Source organism: Bemisia tabaci, chromosome 2, assembly GCF_918797505.1.
Source record: "Bemisia tabaci chromosome 2, PGI_BMITA_v3".
Classification (NCBI taxonomy): domain Eukaryota; kingdom Metazoa; phylum Arthropoda; class Insecta; order Hemiptera; family Aleyrodidae; genus Bemisia; species Bemisia tabaci.
In genome coordinates, this window is record NC_092794.1 from 3,070,048 (window position 1) to 3,083,527 (window position 13,480).

Consider the following 13,480-nt stretch of genomic DNA (forward strand, 5'->3'; position numbering starts at 1 on the left):
CGGCGCATTTAGTGAAAAAGTTAGACGCAAGATGTTTTCATAACAGAACTAGTAAGTAGCTGTAACTTGGGGAAGACAAAAGCACTAAAAATGAAATCGTGAAGAATAACAAAAGCTTTCACTTGTAGTGCTGACAATTCTGAGTTTTTTTAATTCAAATAGATTTGTCTTTCTTTCTTTATGTGACTTCCTATGAAAATCCAGATTTTTAGGGGGCAATTTTAAGGGGCCACTTTGGCGCAGAGCCTTCATTTTTTAGGCGCCGTGGCCGATTTTTTAGAAGCATTTGGTGCGTTTGCGCCTGTGAGTTTCGAACACTGCAAGTAAGGAAATGCACCTTGTTCTCTTCAGAGTAAAAATGTGAAAAATTACATGAAAAAATCGGCATCAAAATGTGATCAATTCTAAAAGGTACTCATACTGATGCTTAACAACAAAACAGGTTTCCTAAAGCAGCTATTCAAATAGTTCTTTAAGAATTTTCTCTTCGACATTTAGGAGTTTTTTAACTTTTTTTTAAAGTCAATGGCACTAGGGTCCTAGAATATAATCAACAAAATGGTGCATGCATTCCTGCAATCCAGGTTATTTTTTCAACAGATGTAAAATAGGGAAAAGGTAAAAGTGAGAGGATATTAAAAACTTGGATTTTAGGAATTTAGACTTGTTTATTGATAAATGTAATCAACTCTTTCTAACAAAATACAGAGGTGTAAAAACAAACAGAGCAATATATGTACAAATTTCTTCTGCCTAATAGTAAGTTAATGTCCACCGTCAGATCAGTTAAAGAGAGCAAGACCGAAGCTCATTCTTGTCAACATGTTGCATGCACTCGTACAGTAATAGCCTTTCTCCTATTTTACAATTTTACAAATGATACTCCTGTTTCACTTTGACTCGATAAATGCATACTTTAATCCTTCAATTATTATTCGAACTTTTTATGAAATGACATATACTCTATGTGTAGAAAGTTTGAAACTTTAAAAAAAAAATTATTAAAGTAATGCACTTACAAGAATAATTTACATTTTACAATTTCTTAACAGCCTCAATCTTTATACAGAACAAGCAAATTTGCACTGACTAAAGCATACATTAAAAAATTTTCATTGACTGCTTTCATAAAACACTGTCACTTGAAAATGAATTTTACCGCGTAAAAAAATTGAAAATTCTCATTTTTTTCTCGATACGTTTCAGGAAATTTATTTTTACACAAGTGTTATATTTTATTTATTTAATTTACTCTAACAGATGACTGTATTCCTCGGACTATCCAAAATTTTGCAGTGATGAAGCTTTAGACTGAAAAAAATTGGAATAGAGTCCAACTCAATCTTGAGAATTTAAATTTTTTTGTGATATACTAGTTACTGACAGTGAAACTGCAAAAATGCAAACCTCCTTTTTGGTGTTTCAAAATCTCTGCCCTCATTTTATTTTATCAAAGGGAGGGAAACCAACACTAATGCTTGAAATTTCCACAGAGTGTACTTTACATGAAGCAAAAAGATCAGGGAAGTTTTCAAGGAATGATGCTGAGTATTTTACCATTTAGGGTATGAATTATGACAGGAAGTTTGCAGCGTTGCGAACAGAGATTCACGTTTTTGCAGTGTCACCAATGTTATTAATTTATGCACTCTCGTTTTGTGATCATTTTTACTCTGGCTGAAATGTTACATTGATGGAAACATGCGTTGGAAAGAAAGATTCCTTTTTTCGTTTTGTGGTTACTATGGTTTTTCCTGAATTTTCCACCAGAGTAACTGTACTAGTATCTAAAATAGCTAACATCTTGGGTCAACTCAGAAAATCATTTCTTCACTTATTTTTGTTATAAACGAATAAAATACAAAAATCGCTAAATCAGACACAATTCGGCTGGACTGGGGAAACACAAGGCAGGAGGTTAGTGTTCAACAAAGAAGAAAACCCAGAAGTTCCTAAAGTGTCTGAAAATAGAAGTTTCAGCGAGGAAAGGATCACATAATGAAGGGGAGTACATAGCATTGTGAAATAAAGAAAAAAGGTAATTTTTACTTTCTGCCTTTACAAACAAAGTTAATGTAGAACAACCTACAGTTTTGCATCCAAAGTAAGATAAAGTTCGGACAAAAATCCGAACAAATGAGTGTCTTGATGATAAAGGTAAAGCTCGATGTAGAGGAGTGTGCATACCTTAGATATGCCTACACAGTCTCATAAAAATTAGAATTTAAAAAGGGAAAAAGGATAAAAAAAAATACTTTGGAACTGATCCAAGTAAAAAAAGATCAAATAAAAACTCACATATCAAGTAAACACCTACATCGATCCTTACATTTTGGAGACAAAAATCTTCTGGGGCAAGAAACAAAACAAATGTGAAATGCAGTATGAATGGGAAACAATTTCTTCCTTTTTTATTCTGATGTATCATCTTTGTGATCAGACTTCGAGTCCACAGGGTGATTGAGAGCACAAAATACATGTATAAAAAAATATTTACAGGAAAAACTAAGAATCGGGGGCGCTAAACGAATTGAATTTGATTCAAATCCAGGTTTCAAAGAGTCCGCCATTTATTCAAGTTGTTATGGGGAAAATTCTCAGAAAATAAAATGATGGTTGAAAACTGAGCGCCTCTGTTTTGTTGACCTGCATTGTTACTATCTTAAAAGAAAAACTGTAATATTTTTTGAAAGAATTACAGTATCTGCAAATGAAATAAAAAAAAACTTATTTTTTAGCCTTCTTTTTTTTCGATTTTTTCTTATGAGTTTTCTTCTTATTTTTCTTGTGCTTCTTCTTTGTCTCAACAAGGGACTCATCAGATGAATCATCCGAGTCATCTGAATCAGAGGATACTTCTACTTTCCTTTTTTTGTGCTTGCGTTTCTTCTTGGACTTCTTTTTCTTTTTCTTCTTTTTCTCCTTCTCCTCTTCACTAGATTCACTTGAACTGCTCGACTCAGAATCAGATGATGCTGAGGAAGCAGCTTTCACGACCTCGATTACTTTTACTCTTTTGCTTTGCGCTTCTCTAACATCATCGCTCTTTGATCTTGATCGTTTCTTTAATATTACTTCTTCTGCTTCTTCGGCACTCTCATTAATGATCATGGGTTCATGAATTAAAAGCCTTTCCTCGCCAGGGACCTCCAGCTCCGATTCAGAATGTGACAAAGCGTCATAATCGGGCTCAAATGTCGACTCGTCTAGGGTTATTGATTTTTTTCGGTCAACTTCTATCTTTGGATTGCTGAGCTCTTTATGTAATTCTCGGCTTCCCGCTTCTTTAGCAGCATGCTTCTGCTTCTTTGCTTCCTCTCGAGCTAATTTTTTCTCTTTTTTCAATTTATGGCGAGAGGGTGACTTACTTTTAGAGCGATCTTTGATTTTTTTCCTGTCATGGCTATGATGATGGTGGACTTTCTTCTCCAGTTGTGGTAATTTATCTAAAAATGGACCAGAATGGTCAGAATGGATGACTATCCTCTGCTCTAGGTATTTGCGATCTGAGCCCCAGGTTTTCTGATGCTTGGCTGCTCTAAGACTTTCATCACTACCATCGGTTTTAGGGCCTAATCGATCTTTGGCAGAAATTCTATGCTCTGGTTCAATGTGTACAATTTTCACCTCTTTGACAGGTGATTTTGCAGGCAATGTGACATTAAAAGAAGGACCTGTCTTCTTTGTCTCCCTTGAGCTCCTCGTCTTCTCACCAGGAAGACTAACGGCTTTAACCTGTTTTGATAGCTTCAGTTCACCTTCTTCTTTCCTCACGAGGGGTTCTTCTTTTACTTTCTCTTTCTTAATGACTGCTTCCTCTTTTTTCTTTAGGACCAGCTCCTCTTTTTTCTTCGGAATCGCTTCCTCTCTTTTCTTGGGGATTGCTTCCTCTTTTTTCTTAGGAGCTGCTTCATCTTTTTTCTTTGGAGCTAGCTCTTCTTTTTTCTTAGGAACTGGTTCCTCTTTTTTCTTGACAATTGGCTCCTCCTTCTTCTTGAGGACTGGTTCCTCTTTTGTTTTAGTGACTTGTTCTTCTTTAGGTACTTTGACAGTGTCAGGGCTTGACTTTTTGCTACTGGACCCACTGCTGGGTGCACCACTGGAGCGTATTGCATTACTATCCCCTCGTTGGAATATAACATTTTCAGCGCGCATCAAAACCTCGGAGGTGATAGCTTTTGAATCTTCACCTTGTGTATTTTCATCAATTTCTTGAGTTACACTCATTTTGTCTTCTGTAATCGGTAAATCTTCATCTAATTCCCATTTAGATTTTTCCGGAACTTCTGCTAATAGTACATTTTCATCAGTCTTATTTAAATCCTCTCCTTCAGTGGAAGACGTATTCTCTGTATTTGGTACTGGTTCTGTTTCTGAAATTGCCATTTCATTATTGAAACTTTCTTCAGCTTTTCCTAGGTTCTGCGTTTCCTCATCCAATTGATCCTCTGCCATTACTGGAGCAACAGTCGTATCATCATTCTCTACTGGAACATTCACTGCATCTATTGGTTTTTCCTTCCTTTCTTTTTCTTTATCTTTTTCCTTATCTTTCTCTTTCTTCTTCTTTTTCTTTTCTTTTTTATCAGTATCAGACTTTTTCTTTTTCTTTTCTTTAATTTTCTCTTTCTCTTTCTCCTTCTCTTTTTCTTTCTCTCTTTGTTCTCTTTCACGCTCTTTCTCTTTTTCTCTTTCCTTCTCACGATCTTTTGAGCGCTTTTCTTTTTCATAATCTTTATCAGCGGAAGGTTCACGTTTAACGTCAACTAGCACACTATGATTTATATTGACTCCTCGGTTATCAGGAGGATAACGACTTGCACTGTACACTTGCACATTTTTGTAATCATTATCTTCAACAAAATCTCTACCATGCCGTCCTCGAGAATGCTTGTGCACAGGGGAGGCAGATTTTCGTGAATACACTTTACCCTCATAGTCAGATGGTCGATCTCGGAAGTCTGCTTCAACTTCTCGTGTGCTCCATTCAGAATTTCGATTTCCGCGATGATCATTCCGATCCTGTCGGTGTTCCATTCGTTGCACAGGTTCTTTGATCTGTTCTTTGCTTCTACGTGGGCTTCGAGGATTATCATCAAAACCAGGATCCCTACCATAGTAGTCTCCAGACTCCCCTGGAGGTCTAATTGTGTCATTGAAACGCCTTGAGTTACTATAGTTGAGAGTATCCGAGTGACTATAATTGCCTCCACGAGTTCTATCACCATACCTAGAACAACAAACAAAGATATGAATTCACTACAACCATTACAAATTGAAATGTTTGAAAAGGATTTTGGAACAAGAAAATGCCCTTTTCAGTGGTAGAAACATATGAATATTAAAATTTTGCATTTTAAGAATTCAAAGAGCTCTAATTTTTCTGAAGACATGACCACAGTAAAAATGTAATAAAATGAGAGGTTATCTGTTAAGTGTGTACCTAGAAAGATGTCTCAGCAAATGTTAAGAGAACACGAATGCAGAAGCTTTGTAAAGATGAAATCAGCGAAACCCTCTGAGCACTTAAATTTAATGGACTGGGTACTGGTCCACAATAGCTATTTCTTTGCCAAAATTTTGCGAAAAATACAATGGATACACTGAAATTGTCCAAATTTACCTCATAAGTGAGAAAATAGCGAATTATTACAATTTTTTATTATAAATTATTAGATTGGCATGTTGGCAAAATCATCAACACTCTGTCTAAACAACTCAGGCATCGAACCGCAATCAGCTCGCAGGAACACTGCCTAGCTACGACTAAGGCAGAGCTATTTGGATAGTTCCCTCACTGAAAGACAGTAAGTTTGCTTGCCGTCGGGGTTGTATGTCCAATCTTTGGCCTGGTTTTTACCACCTCTTCAATCTTGGGGGCAAAAAGCAGGTGGCTGCATTGTGCTGATAATGGAACCAACTGAAATGCGTCCACACTTGCCTTCCTGACGAGTCAAACCTAGTGTTGCACCAAACAGCATATCTCTTTGAGAAAAATTGTGCTGGAATGAGCTTTTTCCTTTCGTAATGAGAATTCCAGTTTTAGGCTGAATTTCAACGCAGGTTGGCAACATAAGCAATTCTCTGTCGTTATATTTTGAATTGCAAAAACTGAAACTTGACCTGTTATCATGTATGATGTGCAAAGCACAATTTATGTCCAAAGAAACAAAATTGCTAGTCCCCGGTGATTTATAGTTATCCTAAACTATTTACTGCGAGCTGTATACTCATGTTCATTCTAACCTACACAAGATTGCCGGGACTCATTAGAATTGCGTTTAAAAATTTCCTTAATAATTTCATTTTATCACGAGCGAAGCGCTCCACAATTTGTTTTTAATATTTCAGTGACCACCTTTGTAATGCGGAGGGGTGCAACTTAATTGAGATTAAAAAATTTGAGGAACATAGCATGGGCAAAAATTCAATTAGGAAGTCCTTTGAGATTCCGGAGCATCACAATATTAATCTGCTTTCATGCAGCAAAAAGAATGATTGAAAAAAATAAAATTACATTTGAATGTAGTTTTCTCTTCTTTGAATACTTCTGCTCTTAATATAAATTCCCGCATCCATTTAGTTCCTATCTGAATATTCTTTGTGAAACTCTTTCAGAAAAAGAGTCAAGTAGGGCCTTGTCCACACAAGCACGGTTCGCGGTACTTGTTCCAGGAACTCATTATAATTCGGCTATAACTTGTCTCTAGAACTCCCCAGTTCGCAGAACTTATTCGTCCAAACTGCGCTCGTGTGGACAAGGCCTAAAACAACTGTAGAGAGGTTGGGCAAGCAAAGAGGCTTGTGCCCACAAGAGATCGAAATTGAATTGTTGAAATCAGAGCAAAAAGGAGTGCATTACGAGCATGTTGATGGCGAAACTGCAAAAACGCGTTTCTCGATTTGCAATGCTGAAAACTTCCTATTAAAATTTATTTTCTGAATGAAAAAATTACTCAACATCATTTCTTGAGAGCTTCCATGATTTTCCTTCTGTGTTAAGAAATTCTGTAAAAACTTTAAACAAAAGTTTTGCTCCTTTTTCCTTTTATCAAATAAAATGGGAGTGGAGATTTTGAAATATCATAAACACGATATGCATGTTTGCACTCTCTCTGTCAATATTCGGATGAAAACGATGTCCTTGTATTACAAACCCGACCTGATAAAAATAGGGTTTTCTTGCTCTAAAATAAGAAAATTAAGAAACAGTTTCTTCTCAGCGCTCTAAATTTTGAATACCTCTATTATAAGTAGAATGATTGTTAAGTATTAAATGGTAAAAAAATGATATTTGACTAGTTCACTCCTTTATTCACTTATGATGACTCAAATTGACCTCTCTCTCTATCGAGCTTAGTCTGAATTCTTATACAACTTAAAATTCTTTGGAAATTTAGAGGCTCCTTATCTCCTAAACTTGAGGCACCAGAGTAAAACTCTATTTTTAAATGTTAACTTAATTTTTGGAGTCAACACCTGAAATCCACTTAAGAGTTCCTTCTACAAAAGCAATGACTTTTGTTTAAATCTCCTCTCACAAGCATATTACCGGGCTCACCTTTAAGCTCATGAGTGAGACAGAAAGGAACTAATGCCGTGCTAAGAAAGAGGGTTGTAAGAACATTTGGACATAGCCCCCTTCCCCCACCCACCAAAAAAAACAAACCCGATAAAATATTTGTTCTGAGAAAAGCTTTGCATATTTTCCCTGAAAGTTTTCAGATACTTTAGATTGAAAAAAGACTAAAATTATCGGCAAAATTGGAAGGAAAATTTCAACCAGTTTCTCTGAAAATCTGTATTTTACCCAAGGTATAGGGTCATATTTAAAGACTCGTACAGCATTCTTCCTTGGCGTGGGCCGACTACGCAAGCAGCAGCTTGACTTGCCTGTTTATCTCACATGTAAGGATACATAGGTGAGCCAGGCTTTTGACAAAATGCAGTGCAAGTAAGACAGAAAATTTCAGCGCATGCTATCGCATAGAGGATCTACTGCCCTCATTTCAGCATTGAAAGTTCATAAAAAAAGCGAGGAGGTGGATCCTCTGTCTTACTCTTTAAGTGGATCAATCTATTAGGCATGCGCCTCACTGGAAACTAATTTCCTGGAGCTTTCTGAGTCTTTAGTTAATAATTGTATTCTGTGACTTTTCCTATTAATCTTTTACTAGCATTAAATTTCACATGCAGTACAAACTTAAGACGCAGTTATTATAATAGCCGCTATTTACCATCCCCAAAATCAATGGCAACGATATCTTGAGCACAACATTTGAAGAAGCTACTATGTACTACAGACCATATCAAGGCCAGGTATCAACAATAAGCCTTCATGGCTCTTCTGTTTTGATGGTATTGCCGTAGAGCAGCTTCTTTCACCAAGCTTTTTCTTTTAAAATCCTGAGGATAAAAATCTTCAGTAAAAGAAAGAAAATTATTTATTTGAACTATCCTATAGACTTGCCTGATAAAGTTTAGAAAAAAAAAAAAAGTTTTTTTCACTTTCAGGAGGACACAAGAAATATTTAATCAGTTTTAGAAAAGGATTCAAATTATAAGGAACTTTAGTTCAAATTTAATTTATTCATTGATAAAATCAAAGGCATTAATCATTGATCAGTTTACAATCTTAAAAATGAAATAAAAAAATAACTAGGAACAAATCTGGTGTGCATTTCACGCTAGAACCAATTCCATCAACAGCTGAGGGAAAATACGGTTGATCGGGGAGGCATCGCAAATTCAACGGTTGTGTTCTTCAATCCTGAGGCATGAGTGGAGGACATCGATAACGCGTGCTCAGATTGAATGACAAGAAATTTCAGGCAGCCATGAAACGGGAGCGATTAACAGACCAACAGGATGACTTACAACGAGATACATGAAGACTGAAATACTTTCTCACAATATGGAACAATATAGATATACATGATTTGTAGAAGGATTGTACTATCATGAATACTTGCTCATTCATTTTTAGGAAAGAAGATATCAAGATGATTCTTTCTAGAGTAATTATGGGAATTTATGACAACTACATAAGGGTTCAATGGGGCATTTGAAAATTACTGTAACAATCATTCTTGCTTAAAAATTATATTTCCTGGTCTCCTTGATTTTCTGATGACTAATGTACAGAAACACTTGGTGCGTGTTTTAGTGCATTGACATCATGATACATCTTTTTTTTTTTTTTTTTTTTTTTAAACACTGATTCCTATGGGATCGTCACACATGACAGCAGGATTGTCTTTAGTTCCTCTTAAACGTAGTCTTTTGGAACGAACTTTCAATGCCTTTGGTCTTTCCAGAGCTGACGGAAACACATCAAAGCAATAAAGAAAGCTATCTTCAGCATACTCTCGGCTTTCTCAGGGTTGCCACAGAATTTGGATATTGAAATTCCCTGACACATTTTGTTGAAATTCCCTGACAATTGAAGATATGACGAATGGCTAAGAAGACATGATTGAAAATAGTTATTAGGCAAAATTTGTAGTCCGAAACCTCAAACCCGTTTTAGAAAACAAATAAAGAAGATTTAACAAATTATCCCTGATATTTCCCGGTTTTCCTTGACTTTTAAATTTCCTGACATATCCCGGTTTTACTGGTTTCCCTGACTGTGGCAACCTTGCTTTCTAAAAGACTCGTATTTTTTTTTGCTCCTACCTTTTGAGACGGTATCCAAAATTTCGAGCTCTCACAGGATAAAATATGTCGCTCATCTTACTAGAAAAATAGTAATTGGAGATGAGTGTAAACACATTATACATCCTGCTCACTTGATAGCCAGGAGGCTTTTTAATAAGCTAAAAACATACTAAAAATAGCCTTTCAAAACAGACTTATTTCTTCTCACAATCCATTGCTTTTGGAAATAGTAAGATTGCAGTTTACAAAAGTTAGGACATAGTGACAAGAGGTGGGGTTAAGAAACCAAGTGTTGCTTGTTAACTAGAGGGCTAAAAAAATTGAGGAATTTGTAGAAAGCTTAGAGTATGCTGCCTCAATGTTTATTTTTTTTACCCATTACTTTAATTTTAATTGATGATTTGTCAACACAATCAATCGATTTATTTACAAACACACCCTTTATGCTTGCTTAACAGGGGACGGTCTTTCATCCTCAAAAAATAAATTATTATAAATACTGCCTCAGGACTCTGAATTTGTGAGATAGGAGTCCTTCAAATATGTTATATAATGCACTTAGGGGGAGGGGTCAAGCCCAGCATTTACGAATCCGAGGCGGGAGGAAAATAAACTTTGACAAAACTTGTAAAACTGTAAGAGTATTGTGTCTTCTTGAACCTTCTTCTCCTTTCTTTACTTCAGTATTATTTGTGCAATAGTTAACTTATTCAAAATTGTTCGAGTGCACTTTTCCGGTAACATTATGAATAAACAAAATCTTATCATGTATTTTCACGCCTCTATTAATCTTTTCCTGTCATATTTTGGAGAAATATCTCCAAAAAGAAAAACCCGAATTTTTTCAGCTGTTTTCTCAGCATTTTCTTGATTTTTTTAAAATGGGGGGGGGGGGGGTGTCAGGTCAGCGTTACGTAATTCAAAAGGGGAGGTTGTAGGGCTGCTTCATGGATGCGTTTCAAGGATATGAGGGGGGTTAAAAAATCAGAAAGAGTGCGTTACATAATACTTGAATGGTTCCATACTAGTTTCGAATTATTACACATATAAAAATTGTCATCACAATTGTAACTCAGGATTGGGCCAAAGGCAATTAAAGTTGTCCTAAACTTAAAAAAATGTTGGAGAAAAAAAATAAATAAATAAATAAAAAAACAGATTACTCTCAAAAACTTCATTATGGTGTTTACATTATTTATTTTTATTTTGTTTTAATTGTTCACAGGTTAATGGAGGGGAGGGATTTTATTAAATCACTTATCATGATTTTATGAGTACGGCAATGCTTTTCTTATTCTTCTTTTCCTTCTTTCACCATTTGTTATACAACATTAAAAGAAATTTTGATATTCAAGATTGAATATATTCATCTGTAAATAAAGTAATCAGTAAGTCTTTACATCATTCAACCTCAAATCTAAACAAAATAGGCGGTTCTGATAAAAATGAGATGAATATTTAATTTTAATTGTGCATGAGGTCTGCAAGAGACTTGGAATTTTTTCCTGATTGAAATGCAACGATAATTCAGATAGTTTATGAAAAGCAATTCAGTGAACTGGGAGTAGGTGAAAATGTTTTGCTAAGAAATACTGAGGATGTAGAATTAACGATGGAAACAATTCATAAATATCTAATCCAGGTGCGGTTCACAATAAGATAAAAATAGATCACAGAACAGGGTAAGTTGTACAACATCAATGAGACACAAAAAACGTACTGGAAACTTTCAAAATTAATATGAGAGAAAGTTGGGCTCTATAGATTGCATTAAAATCAGTCAATTGAAACTTTCTACAACCAACCAGAGGAAACCAAGATAAATGCAATTCTAAAGGCAGTGAAAATTAATTTATATCTTTAGTTACTTGCCAGGGTAGGATTTTCCAAAACTTTCCCTCTTTCAGTGATATGCTGTGTTTGAAAACTTTAAGTTAAAGACGACGTTATATCATGAAGCAATCCAAAGCTGGTTTAAGACACATTTTGACTTAGACAGACTTACACTTTGGAGAGGTTTTAATTAAAAGACAAGGGAAACTTAGATTCCTCAATTATTAATTGGACGTATTTCTGCCAAACAGAACTATGTGCATAAGACATGAGCCCTGAGACCCATAAGAATATATGCATAACAGGACTCACGTCATAATGCAGATAGTTCCCTTTGGCAGAAATACGTCCAATTCATAATGAGAAGTTCATATGTACCTATCAAGTTCCACATGAAGTTCCTGTGAGGATACATGTTTTAGTCAGTGCCGAAAGTAAAATAATACCTTACATCAGGCTTTGGCACCTTAAAATTAAAAGCATTGATCAAATGCTACAAAAATGACTCCTAAAAACTTTGGCTCAGATCTGATTGATTTTGCTGTTTGGCAAGATTTTGTGCTCCACAATAGCTAAATTAAAATTCTTTATGCAGGGTACATGAGATATTTTAAAGTCAAAATTAGCAGTGTTTGTCCAGTGTGTGTTGTGCAGTGTTAGCAGTGTTGTGTGCATTATTTGCAATTTTAAAGAGGGTAGAAAAAAAAAGGATTTGGCTTTAAAAGAATTCAGGTTGCCGAAAGTTTGATTTTTCTCCATAATTTTTAGACAGTATTAGAACGCATTTCCAGATCTTTCCAGTTTTCTTATGTACTTAATGGTTTTGACTAGATTCTAAATTAGATTCCCTGCATTTTCCTGGTTGCTATGAATCCATTCTGGATAGATGGTCCTAAAATTTTGGGACGAAGTTAAAACACTAGCAAGACCAATCCACACAGGTTAGTCATTGCGCAGCTTTTTTGAAATCCACTCCCCCGCCCGGCCGTAACTCGCAGCACTCAATGCTACGTCACGATGGGTGCTCCCATAAAAAATAAATTGCAGGCACTCAATACTGCGTCACTGCGCAGTAGAGTACCAAACCTCGTCCTCGGGAATGGCTGACCTGTGTGGATTGGTCTTGAACACTAGTTAAGATTTCTTCAATTTCAAGTAAAAACTGTCCTTATGGTATCAAAAAATCCGATCTAAAATTAGTGTTGGTCAGAGACAAGTGAAAAATTAGTTTTTTTTCTTTCTTAATCACAAATTTGAGTGCTTGGACTTATATCAGAGGAAAAAACTTTGAAAACCTTGTTTATTGAAACATAAAAATGTGCTTTTCATTTTTTTCTTTTTTTTTTGAATCACAAAGAGTGCATGGACTTATGTTGGAGGAAGAAACTTCAAAAGCCTTATTAATTGAAACATAGAAATGTGCTGACTTTTCGCCAAAGATGTAATGATCTGCGATGAAATCCTTTTATTTTTGAACTTGTGAAGTTCATTGCTGGCTTAATTTCGAGATTTTTCGGTATGATGTTCCTAACAACCTCCTAAGGACAATGAGCTTAGTTCTCTATGTGCCAATTTTGAAGAAACCAGGGATAAAAAGTGCATTTTGCATTTCTTGGCAATTGAAGAGGTGTCATCAAACAAAGAAGTGGCGCCATCCCTGATGCCAAAGTAGTGGAGCTTTTTGTACGGAACTAAGTTGACGCGCCATCCTATCTTCCCAGCTGGCCAGGACAATGGCCTGTGCCACACTAACAAAATACTCCTTCAAAATATCAAGGTCAAATGCTGTGATTGGTCCAAGTCATCGAATTAGTTAATCACGACATGTGACCTTGATATTTTGATGGAGTATTTTGATAGTGTGACACAGGCAAAGGAGAGAGGGGCTCGCTCACGATTAACACCATATGAAAACATTACATACATTAAGATATATCTTCTAATTTATTCTATATTTTAAGGTCTAGTAAATTTAAGTAGGAGGTGA

General features: G+C 35.6%; 1 protein-coding gene across 4 annotated transcripts in view; it reads right to left on the reverse strand.

The window, feature by feature from the left end:
- Positions 1 to 1,153: 1,153 nt before the first annotated feature.
- The window catches only part of snama (something that sticks like glue), a 51,695-nt gene continuing 39,368 nt past the window's right edge, over positions 1,154 to 13,480 (reverse strand). For all 4 annotated transcript variants that reach the window (XM_072296548.1, XM_072296546.1, XM_072296547.1 and 1 more), the window contains one exon: positions 1,154 to 5,230. In XM_072296548.1, coding sequence (XP_072152649.1) covers positions 2,728 to 5,230 — 2,503 coding nt within the window. In that variant the 3' untranslated portion in view covers positions 1,154 to 2,727. The remainder of the gene's footprint in view (positions 5,231 to 13,480) is intronic.